General features: G+C 36.4%; 1 protein-coding gene across 1 annotated transcript; it reads left to right on the top strand.

Moving 5' to 3' along the window:
* The first annotated feature begins 6,975 nt into the window (after positions 1-6,975).
* LOC107925043 (disease resistance protein RGA2-like) lies at positions 6,976-8,769 on the top strand. The gene has a single exon (XM_016855609.2). It carries the CDS (start codon positions 6,976-6,978, stop codon positions 8,767-8,769), a length of 1,794 nt encoding a protein of 597 aa, XP_016711098.2.
* The last annotated feature ends 7,774 nt before the right edge of the window (positions 8,770-16,543 follow it).

Raw genomic sequence — 16,543 nt, 5'->3', positions numbered from 1 at the left:
AATTACCTAAAAATAGCTCTTTTTCGAAAAATGACTTACGTCTTTTAAAAAGGTAACAAGAAAGATAGTTTATTTTACCTTAACTTGTAAGTCATTTTTCGTTAACTAAACTATTTTATGTGAAAACGAAAAAATATAAAAAATATTTTTCATAAAATATTTTTTTAAAATTATTTTCGTAAAATCTTTTATATGTAAATAAACATACCCTTAATTTGAAAAAAACACGTAACAAAAGTAAATGGAACTCTTTTACGAAATATTAGTATCCATTTATAAATATGTTATTTCCCTTTCATCAATAAATTTCTGCGTAGCTAAAAAACAGAATATGTATGGATGTATGTATGTGAAGGATATTCATGTCCCCTTTGCAATAAAAATAATAAAAAGAAACTTGGAAAACGAATTCGCTTCACTGTAATCTACTGATCAGATCTTGACCTTGACCTTGACCTTGGCATCAAATTTCTTTCACCACAGCCTTTCCTTCTTTCCGGAAAACCCATCTGAAAGAGTGTTTCCAATGGCAGAAGGCATTTTGTTCGATCTTGCTGGAAAACTGTTGGAGGTTCTGGGATCATTAGCAGCAGAAGAGCTTGGAGCGGCATTGGGTTTGAAAGAGGAAATCAAAAAGCTGGCCAGAACTGGTTCGGCTATAGGAGCAGTGCTACGTGATGCGGAAGATCAGCGCAACAGCAACAATCAACAAGTACGTCTTTGGCTGGAAGAGCTTAAGGATGTGCTTTACGATGTGGAAGATTTGTTGGATGAGTTCTCTTGTGATGCTCTTCGGCAGCAAATAGTGGCAGGCGATGGCAAGCCGAAAAAGGTACGCCTTTTCTTCTCGAAATCAAACCAACTTGCTTATGGTCTCAAGATGGCTCCTAAAGTTAAAGCCATTAGAGAGAGACTAGATGCTATTGCAGCTGATAGAGCCAATTTTAAGCTCAGTGACCGCCCTGTAGAGACACCAATTGAAGTTAGGGAGAGGGACCAAACTGTTAACATTAATGGAAGACATTAATAATGGTTGCCATTAACATTAATGGGAGACAATCAATAATGACAACCACCAACTTTGGAAAAGTGGCAAGGGATAATTTTTTTTTGGTCCTTGAGATAATGGGCTATTTATTGTTTGGTCCTTGAACCTCAACTATAAATAGGCCTTCTCATTTCTCATTTCAATTTATCCCAACCAATCTTTCTCTCTTAGTTTTCTTTTTCTCCCATTTCAGAATTCTTAAGGAATTCTATTTGTTTGTAATACTTTGAAGATAGTAAAGTTATCATCTGGTGTTAGTGCCCGAGGACGTAGGTATAATTTACCGAACCTCGTTAAAACTCTTGTGTTCTTTCTTGTCCTATTTTTCTTTCAATATTTGAGGGTATAATAGTAGTATTTAATTGTGCTATTAAATTACTATAGAAGAGATATTCTGTCTAAGGAAAGACTTGGTATTTAAGAGATCCATGTGATCCACCTCTCTTCCCTGGGAATTAAACTTTGTGTGATTTTTTAGTACAATAATTTACACGCTTCCGACCCTATTGGAACAACAAGTGGTATCAGAGCCGAAGGTTAATCGTAGTATGCTCTGTGGTTGCAGTTTAAACTGATCTTCCACATCAGAAAAGATTTCATTAGGTATATTGAAAGATTATGGAGAAAACGGTCGGTGTAGGAGCTTCAACATCGTCCATGTGGACAAGACCGACAATTGTAAATGCAAGATTGGCCGTGGAGATCTTTGATGGCACGGGCCATTTTGGTATGTGGCAAAGTGAGGTTCTAGATGCCCTTTTCAGCAGGGTCTAGACATTGCCATTGATGAAGAGAAACCAGATGATGTACAGGAGAAAGATTGGAAGGCGATCAATCGGTTGGCATGTGGCACAATTCGATCATGCCTTTCTCGAGAGCAAAGGTATGCTTTTTCAAAGGAGACTTCTGCAAATAAGTTGTGGGTGGCACTTGAAGAAAAATTTTTGAAGAAAAACAGTCAAAATAAGCTCCACTTGAAGAAAAGACTGTTTCGCTTCACTTACGTCCCAAGTACCACAATGAATGATCACATCACCAAATTTAATCAGTTAGTCACTGATTTGCTGAATATGGATGAGACATTCAAAGATGAAGATTTGGCTTTGATGCTGTTGGGGTCACTTCCTGAGGAGTTTGAGTTCCTAGAAACTACTCTACTTCATGGCAGGAGTGATATATCTCTGAGCGAAGTCTGTGCGGCCTTATACAGTTATGAACAGAGAAAGAAGGACAAACAGAAAAACTCAATCAGAGATACAGAAGCTTTAGTAGTTCGAGGTCATTCATACACTCGGAAGAAAACTCAAAAGGGGAGATCAAAGTCAAAGTCCAGACTCGGGAAAGATGAATGTGCTTTTTGTCATGAGAAAGGCCACTGGAAGAAAAATTGTCCAAAGCTGAAGAATAAGGGAAAAACTGCTGTAGACGCTTGTGTTGCTAAGCATGATACTAGTGACTCTGAACTATCACTGGTTGCATCATCATCGTCGTTCCATTCAGATGAGTGGATATTGGATTCGGGTTGTACCTATCATATGTCCCCTAACCGGGAGTGGTTCTCTGATTTAGTAGAACTAAATGGAGGAGTTGTTTATATGGGCAATGACAATGCCTGTAAAACTGTTGGGATAGGTTCAATCCAATTAAAGAATCAATATGGATCAACCAGAGTTCTGACTGATGCTCGGTACATGCCCAGTTTGAAGAAAAATCTCATCTCATTGGGAGCCTTGGAATCCAATGGTTCAGTTGTTACTATGAGAGATGAGATTTTGAAAGTGACATCTGGCGCACTTGTGATATTGAAGGGCATCAGGAAAAATAACTTGTATTACTACCAAGGTAGTACAGTTATTGGAGCAGTCGCTGCAGCTTCCGGCAACAAAGAATTGGACTCAATACAGTTGTGGCATATGAAGTTGGGACATGCCAGCGAAAAATCCTTGCAAATTCTGGCAAAGCAAGGATTGTTGAAAGGTGCAAAGGCTTGCAAATTAAAATTTTGCGAGCATTGTGTTGTGGGAAAGCAAAAGAGAGTGAAATTCGGTATTGCTATCCATAATACAAAAGGTATTTTAGAATATGTTCACTCAGATGTGTGGAGGCCTTCCAAGACACCTTCATTGGGAGGAAGACACTACTTTGTTACTTTTGTTGATGACTTTTCCAAAAGAGTTTGGGTGTATACCATGAGAACTAAGGATGAAGTGCTTAGAGTTTTTCTTAAATGGAAAATTATGATCGAAAACCATACTGGCAAGAAAATCAAGCGGCTTAGGACGGACAATGGAGGGGAATATAAAAGTGATCCGTTCTTCGATGTGTGCCAAGAGTATGGTATTGTTCGACACTTCACAGTTAGGGATACACCACAGCAGAATGGATTGGCAGAGCGTATGAATCGAACATTGCTGGAGAAAGTTCGATGTATGTTGTCTAATGCTGAGTTGGGCAAGCAATTTTGGGCTGAGGCTGTGACATACGCTGGCCATCTTGTTAATCGTTTGCCATCATCTGCATTAGAAAGAAAAACTCCTATGGAGGTATGGTCTGGAAAACCGGCTACAGATTATGATTCCTTACATGTGTTTGGAACCACTGCATATTATCATGTGAATGAGTCAAAGTTAGATCCGAGGGCAAAGAAAGCTCTCTTTATGGGAATCACTTCTAGAGTGAAGGGATTTCGTCTTTGGTGCTTAAGCACAAAGAAAATGATCTGTAGCAGAAATGTTACATTTGATGAATCTGCGACATTGAAAAAGGTAGCAGATAAAGATATTCAGACGAGCAATACTCCACAGCAGGTGGAGTGTACTCCAAAACAGGTGGAGTTTGAGCAGATGGGGATTTGCCCAGTTAATAAGTCTAATTCTCCAGCCACAATGGAGGAATTAGAGGTTGAAGAGGTTCTGACCCAAGAACCACTAAGTACACCAGAACCAGTTGCAGTTGCAAGGCCACGGAGAGAAATTCGTAAACCTGCTCGATTTACTGATATGGTAGCCTACGCCCTTCCCGTTGTTGATGATATTCCTATCACTTATCAAGAAGCAATGCAAAGTTTAGAAAGTGATAAATGGAAAAGCGCCATGGATGAAGAAATGCAGTCTCTCCGGAAGAACAATACTTGGGAGTTGGCGTAATTACCGAAAGGTAAAAGGGCAATCGGATGCAAGTGGGTATTCGCAAAGAAAGATGGATCTCCTAGCAAGAAGGATATTCGCTACAAGGCAAGATTGGTAGCTAAAGGCTACGCTCAGAAGGAGGGAATTGACTACAATGATGTATTTTTCCCTGTTGTGAAGCATTCCTCCATTAGAATTTTGTTGGCCTTGGTAGCACAGTTGAATTTGGAGCTAGCTCAACTTGATGTTAAGACGACTTTCTTGCATGGTGAGTTAGAAGAGGAGATCTATATGACTCAGCCCGAAGGATACATAGATGCTGGTGGTAGAAATTGGGTTTTTAAGCTGAACAAATCTCTATATGGATTGAAGCAATCCCCGAGGCAGTGGTACAAGCGATTTGATAGCTTTATGAGAAGGCAGAAGTACACAAGAAGCAAATATGACAATTGTGTATATTTGCAGAAGCTGCATGACGGATCTTTCATTTATCTACTCTTGTATGTTGATGATATATTAATCGCTTCGAAGAGCCAAAATGAGATAGATAATCTGAAGGCTCAGTTGAATCAAGAGTTCGAGATGAAAGATCTAGGTGAGGCCAAAAAGATTCTTGGCATGGAGGTAAGTAGAGATAGATCGAGAGGCAAGCTCTGTTTAAATCAGAAGCAATATCTGAAAAAGGTATTACAATGTTTTGGTGTAAATGAAAACACAAAACATGTAAGTACCCCACTTGCTTCTCATTTGAAACTTAGTGCTCAATTATCTCCGAAGACTGAAGATGAAAGAGAATATATGGCGAAAGTCCCATATGCTAATGCAGTTGGGAGTTTGATGTATGCGATAGTGTGTACGAGGCCTGACATTTCACAAGCTGTTGGAGTTGTGAGCAGGTATATGCATGATCCTGGAAAAGGACATTGGCAAGCTGTGAAATGGATTCTACGGTATCTTCGAAAAACCGTAGATGTTGGTTTAATTTTTGAACAGGATGAAGCACTTGGTCAGTTTGTAGTTGGATATGTTGATTCCGACTTTGCTGGTGATTTAGATAAACGTCGTTCAACTACGAGGTATCTGTTTACTCTTGCGAAAGCCCCAGTGAGTTGGAAGTCTACCTTACAGTCTACAGTAGCTGTGTCTACTACAGAGGCAGAATATATGGCAGTTACAGAAGCTGTTAAGGAGGCTATTTGGCTTAATAGATTGTTGAAAGACTTAGGAGTTGTTCAAAGTCACATAAGTTTATATTGTGACAGTCAGAGCGCTATTCATTTAGCGAAAAATCAAGTCTATCATTCAAGAACTAAGCATATCGACGTAAGATATCACTTTGTGCGGGAAGTCTTTGAAAAAGGAAAAATTCTACTTCAGAAGATTCCGACAGCAGATAATCCTGCAGATATGATGACCAAGGTGGTAACAACAATCAAGTTTAATCATTGTTTGAACTTGATTAACATCCTGAGAATTTGAGCACCTTCAGGTGTATGGCGCTCGAGAGCGCATTTGTAGGCACTACAAAAGATAGCTTTATCGAATTTGGGGAGTTGAAGGAAGTGTGTGAAGATGTGATTATCCTAATCAAATCTTCAAGGACGAGATTGTTAACATTAATGGAAGACAATTAATAATGGTTGCCATTAACATTAATGGGAGACAATCAATAATGACAACCACCAACTTTGGAAAAGTGGCAAGGGATAATTTTTTTTGGTCCTTGAGATAATGGGCTATTTATTGTTTGGTCCTTGAACCTCAACTATAAATAGGCCTTCTCATTTCTCATTTCAATTCATCCCAACCAATCTTTCTCTCTTAGTTTTCTTTTTCTCCCATTTGAGAATTCTTAAGGAATTCTATTTGTTTGTAATACTTTGAAGATAGTAAAGTTATCATCTGGTGTTAGTGCCCGAGGACGTAGGTATAATTTACCGAACCTCGTTAAAACTCTTGTGTTCTTTCTTGTCCTATTTTTCTTTCAATATTTGAGGGTATAATAGTAGTATTTAATTGTGCTATTAAATTACTATAGAAGAGATATTCTGTCTAAGGAAAGACTTGGTATTTAAGAGATCCATGTGATCCACCTCTCTTCCCTGGGAATTGAACTTTGTGTGATTTTTTAGTACAATAATTTACACGCTTCTGACCCTATTGGAACAACACAAACATATTCCTTTGAGCGTTCTGAAGAAATAATTGGAAGAGATGATGATAAAAACAAAATTGTACGACTACTGCTGAAATCAGAACCAGAACAAAATGTTTCAATTGTTCCCATAATAGGCATCGGAGGACTAGGAAAGACCACGTTAGCAAAAATGGTGTTCAATTATGAAAAGCTTGGAGATCATTTCGAGCTAAAAATGTGGGCTTGTGTTTCGGAAAAGTTTGAGTTAAAGGTCATTGTAGAGAAAGTCATTGAGGCTGCGACTAAGTGTAGACAAGTGTAAAGGGGTCCCTCTTGCCCTAAGGGCAATTGGAAAGGTATTATATAAACGTACAGAAGCAGAATGGGTAAAGGTGAATAAAAATGTACATAAATACCTAACTCATGAAGAAGAAGGTATCATGCCAATATTGAAGTTGAGTTATGATCATCTTCCATCGCATTTGAAACAATGTTTTGCTTACTGCTCTTTAGTCCCAAAGGATACTTCGATTTCGGTGCCAAGGTTGATCCAGTTTTGGATGGCCTTAGGGTTTGTCCAGCCCCTAAGTGAAGACGAAGATCTTGAAGACACCGGCTATGAGAATTTCAAGGATCTGGTTTGGTGATTATTTTGTGAATCAATGGATTATTTTGGTGAGAGTTGGTTCACAATGCACGATCTCATGCATGATCTTGCCTGCTCTGTTGCTGGGAAAGAGTATTGCATCGTGAGTTTGGAAGAAGAAAATGTAAATGAAAGAAGCCGCCATGTTTCATTTGGCAATTCCTCTCGGGAAATGGGGAGCACCTTACTTAAAGCAACCAAAGTGAGGTCTTTTGTTGGAAAAATGTTTTGGGACTTGGATCTATCAACTAGTGGAGCACTCTTTTCCAATTTTAAGTCTTTGCGCATGTTGGATTTGTCTGGCTTAGATATTAAGAAGTTACCGCATTCGATTGGAAACTTGAAGCATCTAAAGGCTCTGTATCTTTCTGGAAATAAAGATCTATTAAAATTGCCTAGTTCATTGTCGAGGCTTCAACTCTTGGAAACATTAGATCTCAAGCGGTGCACTAACCTTAGAACATTGCCGAGTAAAACAAACAGATTAGTCAGCCTCAAGCATCTTTTGATTGACGGTTGTGATAAATTGGATTACATGCCACGTGGACTTTGGAAACTAACTCGCCTGCAAAAACTATCTTGGTTTATTGTGGGGAGAACAACAGGTAAGAATGTTGGTCGCTTAAGCGAGTTAAATGGGTTGAATAAACTTAGAGGAGAGCTGAAATTTTTTGGTTTACAAAATGCTACTGTGGAGAAGGGATCTACTTACTTGAAAGACAAATTGAATTTGAAATCCTTAGTATTGGAGTGGAGGGGCAGGGGAGGTGAGGATGAAACGGTTCTTGAATGCCTCCAACCACACCCAAATCTAGAGAAGCTGCGGGTGATAGGGTATCCAGGAAGCAAGATGTCAAGCTGGCTGTCTTCCATCACGAATTTAAGTGAACTAATATTAAAGGATTTTGCTAATTGCCAGCATCTGCCACCATTGCATCAGTTGTGTTCCCTAAAATTTATAAGGCTTTCAAGATTAGAAGCTTTGGAGAATGTTTCGGAGACTGAAATGCAAGAGGAGTTGGTTTCCGGGAAATCAACAACAATATTTTTTCCATCCTTGAAACAACTATATATAAATGATTGCCCAAATCTTAAAAGATGGTGGAATGGTGATGTTGGTGAAGCTTCAAATACACACTTGCCGTGCTTTCCTTGCCTTTCACATTTAGCCATCGAGCATTGCCCTAATTTAACCACTATGCCATTGTTTCCATCCGTTAAAACGTTGAAGTTGAAGAATACCAGCTCAAAGCCATTTCAAGAGACAATGAAGTTGAAGATGACCAAACTAGAAGCACCATCATCATCAACTCTACATCATCTCCCCAAACCGGAATCTCTGGAAATTGATGAGGTCAAAGATCTTGATTCTCTGTCATCATTGCATCAGTTGTACTCCCTCAGAGTTATGACGCTTTCAAGATTAGAAGCTTTGGAGAATGTTTCGGAGACTGAAATGCAAGAGGAGTTGGTTTCGGGGAAATCAACAACAATATTTCTTCCAACATTGGAAACACTATGTATAATAGATTGTCCAAATCTCAAAGGATGGTGGAAGGGTGATGTTGGTGAAGCTTCAAATCTACACTTGCCGTGCTTTCCTTGCCTTTTACATTTAGCTATCGAGCATTGCCCTAATCTAACCATTATGCCATTGTTTCCATCTGTTAAAGCGTTGAAGTTGAATAATACCAGCTTAAAGCCGTTTCAAGAGACAATGAAGTTGAAGATCACCAAAATAGAAGCACCATCATCATCAACTCTACATCCTCTCTCCAAACTGGTTTATCTGGAAATTGATAAACATTAACTTGACATCAATGCCAAAGGGAATGCATCGTCTCTTCTCCTTGATCTACTTGAAAATTATTGATTGTCCCCAATTATCGAAAAGATGCCAAAGGGATACTGGTCTGGACTGGCCTAATATTGCTCACATTAGACGCATTCAGATTGAAGAGGGAGGCATTGTGCAAACTCGCGAGGATCTCTATGGTACAAACTAAAATTCAATCTTCCTTTTACCAAAAATTATACCAATTCATATATACAACTTTCCTTACTTAAATATAGTAATCATTTAGAATAATGAATGTATAAAAATGGAAAAATAAGTGAAGCTCATCTCACACGCTCACCACTGAAATTCTGTTATATGATATTGTTGATTTATAGAAACTAATTAATGGAAGGATGGATATTTAGGTGATTTTATTTATTTTTCGTTTTCCTAATACTTCATTTTCAATTGATTTTCAGAGTGAAGAGGCACAGGACTGAAGTGAATGGAACTCTTTTACGAAGCATTAGTGACGTTTTTTTTAAATATGCAACGATGTCGGTGTTTCTAGGCTTGGTGGCGATAATGTTTCTCTATTCTTTATCATGCTTTGTTGTATTCCCTTTGGTGTGTTTTTCACTTTAAGTTTGGACTTGTTTCTGTTGTTGTTGGGTGGTTTCTTCTGATATGCTCCTTTGTTACTACTTTCTTTTTCCTTTTGGACTATGCTGTCTTTTGTTCCACGAAATCTCTGTACTTAGTTGATGTAATCATAAATCAACTAAAAATTTGACTAAGATAAGTTCACTTATTAAATAATAGTATAGTTACGGCGAGTAAAGATATCGTTCCCACAAAAATTAAAAGTACTATTAATTATCGTCTTTCTATTATTTAACCGATAAATTCGAATGATTGATTAAAATTAAAATTAACTAAATTAATTAACTAAATAACACAGCAAAGAACAAAGCAGGAAAATATTAATCGATTAACAACCAAAAAAAAGACAATAAAAAAAATATCCACTTAGACTTCATCTGTTATTATCAATTTGAATTACGTAATTTCTTCACTTAGTATCTTAATCCCTAAAAATTCCTAAATTATGTTTATATTTTTGTTTAAGATTAAGAGCAACTAATTCTAGTTTGATTAATTGAAATTTCTTTCTAATTAAAACTCCTATCATCGCATTAACTCGATCTATAGATTCCCCTATTAGATTTGACTCTAATATGGTAGATTTATGTTGTCCTATTTCTAAGATTACATATAACTCAACTCAATTACGTTAGATCTACTCTTAAACATGGTTTATTCCTCCTCCGAGTTAAGCACATCAAACATGGATTAATAGTCTAGAAATATTCAACTAAGAATTAAGCACACATAATTGAGACTAAGATCCAAGTATTTATTGCATAAAAAAAGAAATCAAATAGCAGAATCTATCCTAGGGTTCATCTCCCTTGGTATTTGGAAAATTAGTTCATGATAGCAAATAAAAACATCCCAAAGACAGGATAACCACAATAAACAAAGAAAATCATAATAAACTTCAAAGAAATCAAAAGGAGATCTTATATCTTGATGGAAATTTTGTTTAGAGTCGGCTTAAATAGTGTTTTTCGAGTTGTTTTCTTAAATATTCTATGATGACTTTCTCTCATATCCTTATTTTTGTCATATATAGGTCTTAAAATGCCAAAAAAACTTATAAAATGCATTTTCCCACATGTTTGAAGTGCGATTCGCGATTTTCACACGCAAATCTTGATTTTTGCTTATTTTTCATTCATTTTGCTCCTAAATACTCTCCTAAGTATAGAAATATGAATTTAAATGATTAGGAGCATAAAATTCACTATTTTAAATCGAATAATCATCCAAAAACGCAATAAAAAATGAAACTAAAATATGTTACTTTTTAACATTTATCATTATGCTTAGCTAAAAAGATATGTATAAATGTATGCATGTATGTATGTAAACTATTAAGAATCAGTTTTGATTGCAGTGATGAGATTAAGAAATTAATGATGGAAGAATTTATACTATGCTTCGTTGCTAATATTGAGGACGCTATTTTTTATTTGATTACTGACCATATATAATTTGCTAACTTTTCGTGTAAAATGTCAATTCCAACTTTTAGTGCAAGTTGCTTGCTGTATTGAAACTTGAATTACTTTGCGAGTATATTATTTTCAGATGCTTAAGTATATGCTCATTTATTTTGATAAGTACATATAAAGCATACTAATGGTACCTCACAGTTGGCACCATAGATATAGGTGTTGGGGTCTACTCTATTTATTTTAATTTTGATTAAAATATATTATAAATTGTTGTATTTTTTAAAAATTTAAAATTTAATCTTTATATTTTTATTTCTATAAATTTAATAATTTCGGAAAACAATCTCTATAAGGTGCCTAAATATAATCTAAAAATATAATACTTTACAGTATTTTTAAATAGAACGTCTTCGAAACTATTTAGCGGGAGAGTTGAAGAAGGCATTAAAAAATACTAACTTAAAGCCCTTCCCAGAGACAATGGCGTTGAAGAAGACCAAAATAGAAGCATCATCATCATCAACTCTGCCTCCTCTCTCCAAATTGGAATTTTTAAACATTTAAGAGATTGACGATCAGATTCTCTACAAGAGGAGTTTATGCAAAACCTAACTTTTTTTCAAAAGTGGGATAATCACTGGTACTTTAACTTGACATTGTTGTCTATGTCAGAGGTGATACGTCACCTCACCTTTTTGATCAATTTGAAAATTATTAATCGTCCCTAACTTAAATGGAGATATTGATATGTAGACATTAATATTGCTCACGCTAAAAATATGGTATTGAGAATTTGTTTTAATTGCATTGATGAGATTTTTAAAAATGAATGATGGAAGAATCCAAAATATGCTTTGTTGCTATTTGCTAATATTAAGAGGGCATTATTTTTTTTTTATTATTCCGTGTAATTAGTTGAACCATAGTTTGTTATTTGCTGTATTGAAACATGCATTACGGGGGTTTTGATTCATTATCTTAAAAAGAAAATATATAAATGGATATTGGAATTATTTACTCAATATTTTTTTTTAGGTATACTTTAAAATTTTCGGATTGAGATAATCATTGTCGCGAGAGAAGATCAAAAGCTTTCATATTATTACTTCAATTAAAACCAAAAGCTTTCATAGGTAAAATCATATTATTTAGAAATTAAAAAGAATATAGTAGTTTTAAGGAATTTTTTTAATATATTAGCCAAAAAAGGGGAAATTTTTCCCCTTATAGCACTTTAGTGATAGGAGGATTGGAATAAAATTAAAAAATTTTGAGGGACAAAACTAAAAAAAAAATATTAAAAATTAAGTAAATTGTAGTTTTAACTTTAATTGTGGTTTAAAACATAAAATTATAATTTTTTATCTAAAAAAGCTAAAAAAAAATTAAATTAAATAATTAGAGAGGGTAAAAATATAATTATACTATACAGTCAATGGAGTCAAAGCCCCTGTTTCCCAACCTGACACCCCTGGTCATGGGACCATTCTAACAGAATTTAAGAACTGAGGCAACTTAATCCTGATTTATTTATATATGCTTGTTGATACAACCTAAATGGAGAGATAGAAAGAGAAATGAAAAGGTGAGAAGAAGTGCCGAAACAAAAAGATGAGTAGGATCCTTCATGCTCTGAAGTTTGACTCTCGGATTTGGATCAAAGTCGAGTTATTATATAATAAATTAAATATAATATATATAAAAATTATTATCATCGTAAAGCAATGCTAAATATCATATAAAAATAATTTAAAAAGTTCCTATCAATCATAACTCCAAACATATAACATTACAAATCAAATAAAAACTGCAAGAATCAACTGAAATAGACAGAACAGTTCCTGTTCTTCCGAGCCAGCAATATCAACCCATCTGAACCAACAGCAACATCACAGTTTACATGCATTTTGTTGCGCGGAGGCGTGTGAAAGAGTAAAAATATTGTACTGAAAAATCACACTAAGTTTAATTCCCAGGAAAGAGAAGTAGATCACGAAGATCATTTAAATACCAAGTCTTTCCTAGCCAGAATATCCCTCTATCGTAATTTAATAGCACAATAAATCACTACAATCACATTCACAAAATATGCAAAATAAATAATAAAGAACACCAGAATTTAAACGAGGTTCAGCAAATTTTGCCTACGTCCTCGGGCACTACCAAATATATTTCACTGCAAAAAATTACAAGTGAAATTTACAAATAGGGAGAGAGAATAATGCCTTAAGTAGAGAATGGCAATTATGGGATGAAGAAAGTAAGAAATGGTTAAGCCTATTTATAGTTGAGGTTCAAGGATCAACTTGCAATGTCCCTATACAATTAGGGACCAAAATTGCAATTATCCCATGCCAACTTTTAACCCAACTTGCCAACCAATCTTACTTTCTACTTTCGGTGCCCACCCTTTTTGACATTTCAAACAATGGGTGGGTTCCAATAATCTCCACCTTGAAGATTTGATTAGGATAATCTTATCTTCACACAATTCTTTCTGCCTTTGACAACAATACTTGATAGTGCCTTCTTCAACTGTTAAACTTGCAGGATATTAATCAAGTTCAAACAATGTTCAAACTTGGTTACTGTTACCACCTTGGTCATCATATCTGCGGGATTATCTGCAGTCTTGATCTTCTGAAGATAAATTTTCCCCTCATCAATAATTTCCCGCACAAAGTGGAAACGTACATCAATATGCTTTGTACGTGCATGATAAACTTGATTCTTTGCTAAATGAATAGCACTTTGACTATCACAATACACGTTAATATGCTCCTGGACCAATCCCAAGGTTTTAGTCATACCGTGTAACCAAATAGCCTCCTTTACAGCCTCTGTTACAGCCATGTACTCGGCTTCTGTGGTTGACAACGCAACTGTAGACTATAGTGTAGACTTCCAACTTATTGGTCCTCCAGCAAGTGTAAACACATAACCGGTGGTTGATTTTCGCTTGTCCAAATCACCGGTATAGTCAGAATCAACGTACCCAATAACACCTTTACCAAGTGTATTATCCTGCTTGAACAGTAATCCAACATCCACGGTCTTCTGAATATACCGTAGAATCTATTTCACAGCTTGCCAATGTCTTTTTCCAGGATTATGCATATACCTGCTCACTATATTAACTACCTGTGAAATGTCGGGTCTTGTACACACCATTGCATACATCAAGCTACCCACTGCATTAGAATACGGAACTTGCAATATGTATTCTCGTTCTGTATTCGTCGAAGGAGATAGTTATGCAGAAAGCTTGAAATGAGAAGCCGACGGGGTACTTACAGGTTTTGTCTGTTCGTTCATGCCAAACTGCTGTAGTACCTTTTTCAAATACTGCTTCTGAGACAAGCTAACTCTATCATGAGCTCTATCTCTCCATATTTCCATGCCGATAATCTTTTTAGCTTCTCCTAGATCTTTCATCTCAAACTCGAGATTGAGTTGAGTCTTCAATCTTTCAATCTCAATTTTGCTCTTAGATGCTATTAGCATATCATCAACATATAAGAGCAAGTATATGAAAGTTCCTTCTTGTAGCTTCTGAAAATATACGCAATGATCAAATTTACTTCTTGTGTACCTTTGCCCTTTCATAAACTAATCAAATCGCTTGTACCACTGCCTCGGAGATTGCTTCAATCCATAAAGCGACTTTGTCAGTTTGCAAACCCAATTTTCTTTTCCAGCAACATTGAATCCATCTGGCTGAGTCATATAGATTTCCTCTTCCAAATTACAGTGTAAAAAAGCAGTCTTCACATCAAGTTGAACTAGTTCGAGATCATATTGCGCAACCAAGGCTAGCAAAATCCGTATAGATGAATGCTTCACAACTGGAGAAAACATTTCATTATAGTCTATTCCTACTTTTTGAGCGTAACCCTTTGCTACCAATCTAGCCTTGTATCGAATTTCATTTTTACCAGGAAATCCTTCCTTCTTTGCATATACCCATTTGAATCCAATTGCCTTCTTTCCCTTGGGTAGCTTCACCAACTCACAGGTCCTATTTTTATGAAGAGACTGCATTTCTTCATTCATTGCTTGCTTCCACTTTACACCATCAGGGTTACTTATTGCTTCTGTGTAAGTGGAAGGAATATCATCATCTGCAATTGGAAGTGCATAGGCCACTATATCATCAAAGCGAGCAGGCTTACGAATCTCTCTTCTTGGCCTCCTATATGCAATTGAATCTTGTTGCTGTAGAGGTTCTTGGGTAGGAACCTCTTCATCATTTGTCCCTTCAATATTAGATGGATCATCGTTAACCTTTTCAAGCTCCACCTGCTGCAAAGTACTACTGGTTTTGTCATCCTTTTGTGAATCCTTGTACTTTAACATGGTTGATTCATCAAAAGTCACATCTCTACTGAAAACAATCTTCCTTGTATCAGGACACTAGAGACGGTATCCTTTTACTCCATCAGTTATACCCAAGAATAATGCTTTCTTTGCTCTTGGGTCTAACTTAGATTCTTTTACATGATAATATGCAGTGGAACCAAATACATGTAAAGAATCATAATCAGTAGCAAATTTACCAGTCCACATCTCCATAGGAGTTTTTCCATTTATTGCAGCTGATAGCAAACGGTTAATTAGTTGGCACGCATATGTAACTGCCTCAGCCCAAAATTCCTTGCCCAATCCAGCATTGGACAACATACATCGAACTTTCTCCAGTATTGTTCGATTCATGCGTTCTGCCACCCCATTCTGCTGTGGTGTATCCCGAACAGTGAAGTGTTGCATAATGTCCTCATCTTGACATACTTGTAGAAATGGATCATTTTTGTACTCAGTGCCATTATCTGATCGAAGTCGTTTGACCTTTCTACTAGTCTGAGTCTCCACCATCTTTTTCCATTTCAGAAATGCATCCAAAACTTCACTTTTTCTTTTCATTAGATACACCCATACTTTTCTTGAATAATCATCAACAAAAGTAACAAAATAGTGCATTCCTCCCAAAGAAGCCACTTTGGTAGGTCCCCACACATCACTGTGAACGTAGTCCAGAATTCCTTTCGTATTGTGAATTGCTAGACCAAATTTTACCCTCGTCTGCTTGCCCAGAACACAATGTTCACAGAATTCCAATTTGCAAGAATTTGCACCTTTCAACAAGCCTTGCTTCGCCAAAGTCTGCAAAGCTTTTTCACCAGCATGTCCCAATCGCATATGCCATAATCTGGTAGCCTTTGAATCTACATCTTTTGTAGAAACTGTTGATGTTGATCCAATAACTGTATTTCCATTTAAAAAGTACAAGTTATTTCTTCTTGTGCCTTTCATCACCGTTAATTGCCCAGCTACTACTTTTAGTAATCCATCTCTCAAAGTGATTGTGAGCCCTTTAGATTCTAGGGCCCCTAATGAGATAAGATTTTTTTTCAGGCTAGGTACGTAGCGAACATCTGTCAAGACTTGGATTGAGCCGTCGTGATTCTTCAATTGGACTGTACCCACTCCCATTGTCTTACAAGCACTATCATTGCCCATAAGAACAATTCCACCTTCTAGCTCTTTAAGACTAGAAAACCAGTCCTTATTAGGACACATATGGTAAGTACATCCTGAATCCAAAATCCACTCATCCGTTTGACATGCCATTGCCATGTCAACCAAGCAAAAGTCTGACTCCTCATCATGCTCCGCTACACATGCATTAGAAATAGCCTTGCCCTTTTATAGCTTAGGACAATTCT

Source organism: Gossypium hirsutum, chromosome A10 (genome assembly GCF_007990345.1).
Source record: "Gossypium hirsutum isolate 1008001.06 chromosome A10, Gossypium_hirsutum_v2.1, whole genome shotgun sequence".
Lineage (NCBI taxonomy): Eukaryota > Viridiplantae > Streptophyta > Magnoliopsida > Malvales > Malvaceae > Gossypium > Gossypium hirsutum.
Note: the sequence above shows the minus strand (reverse complement) of the source record. Positions and strands in the feature narration are given on the sequence as shown.

Excerpts from the sequence above, each read along its gene's own strand:
- LOC107925043 (XM_016855609.2), top strand. The coding sequence starts at position 6,976 with ATGGATTATTTTGGTGAGAGTTGGTTCACAATGCACGATCTCATGCAT.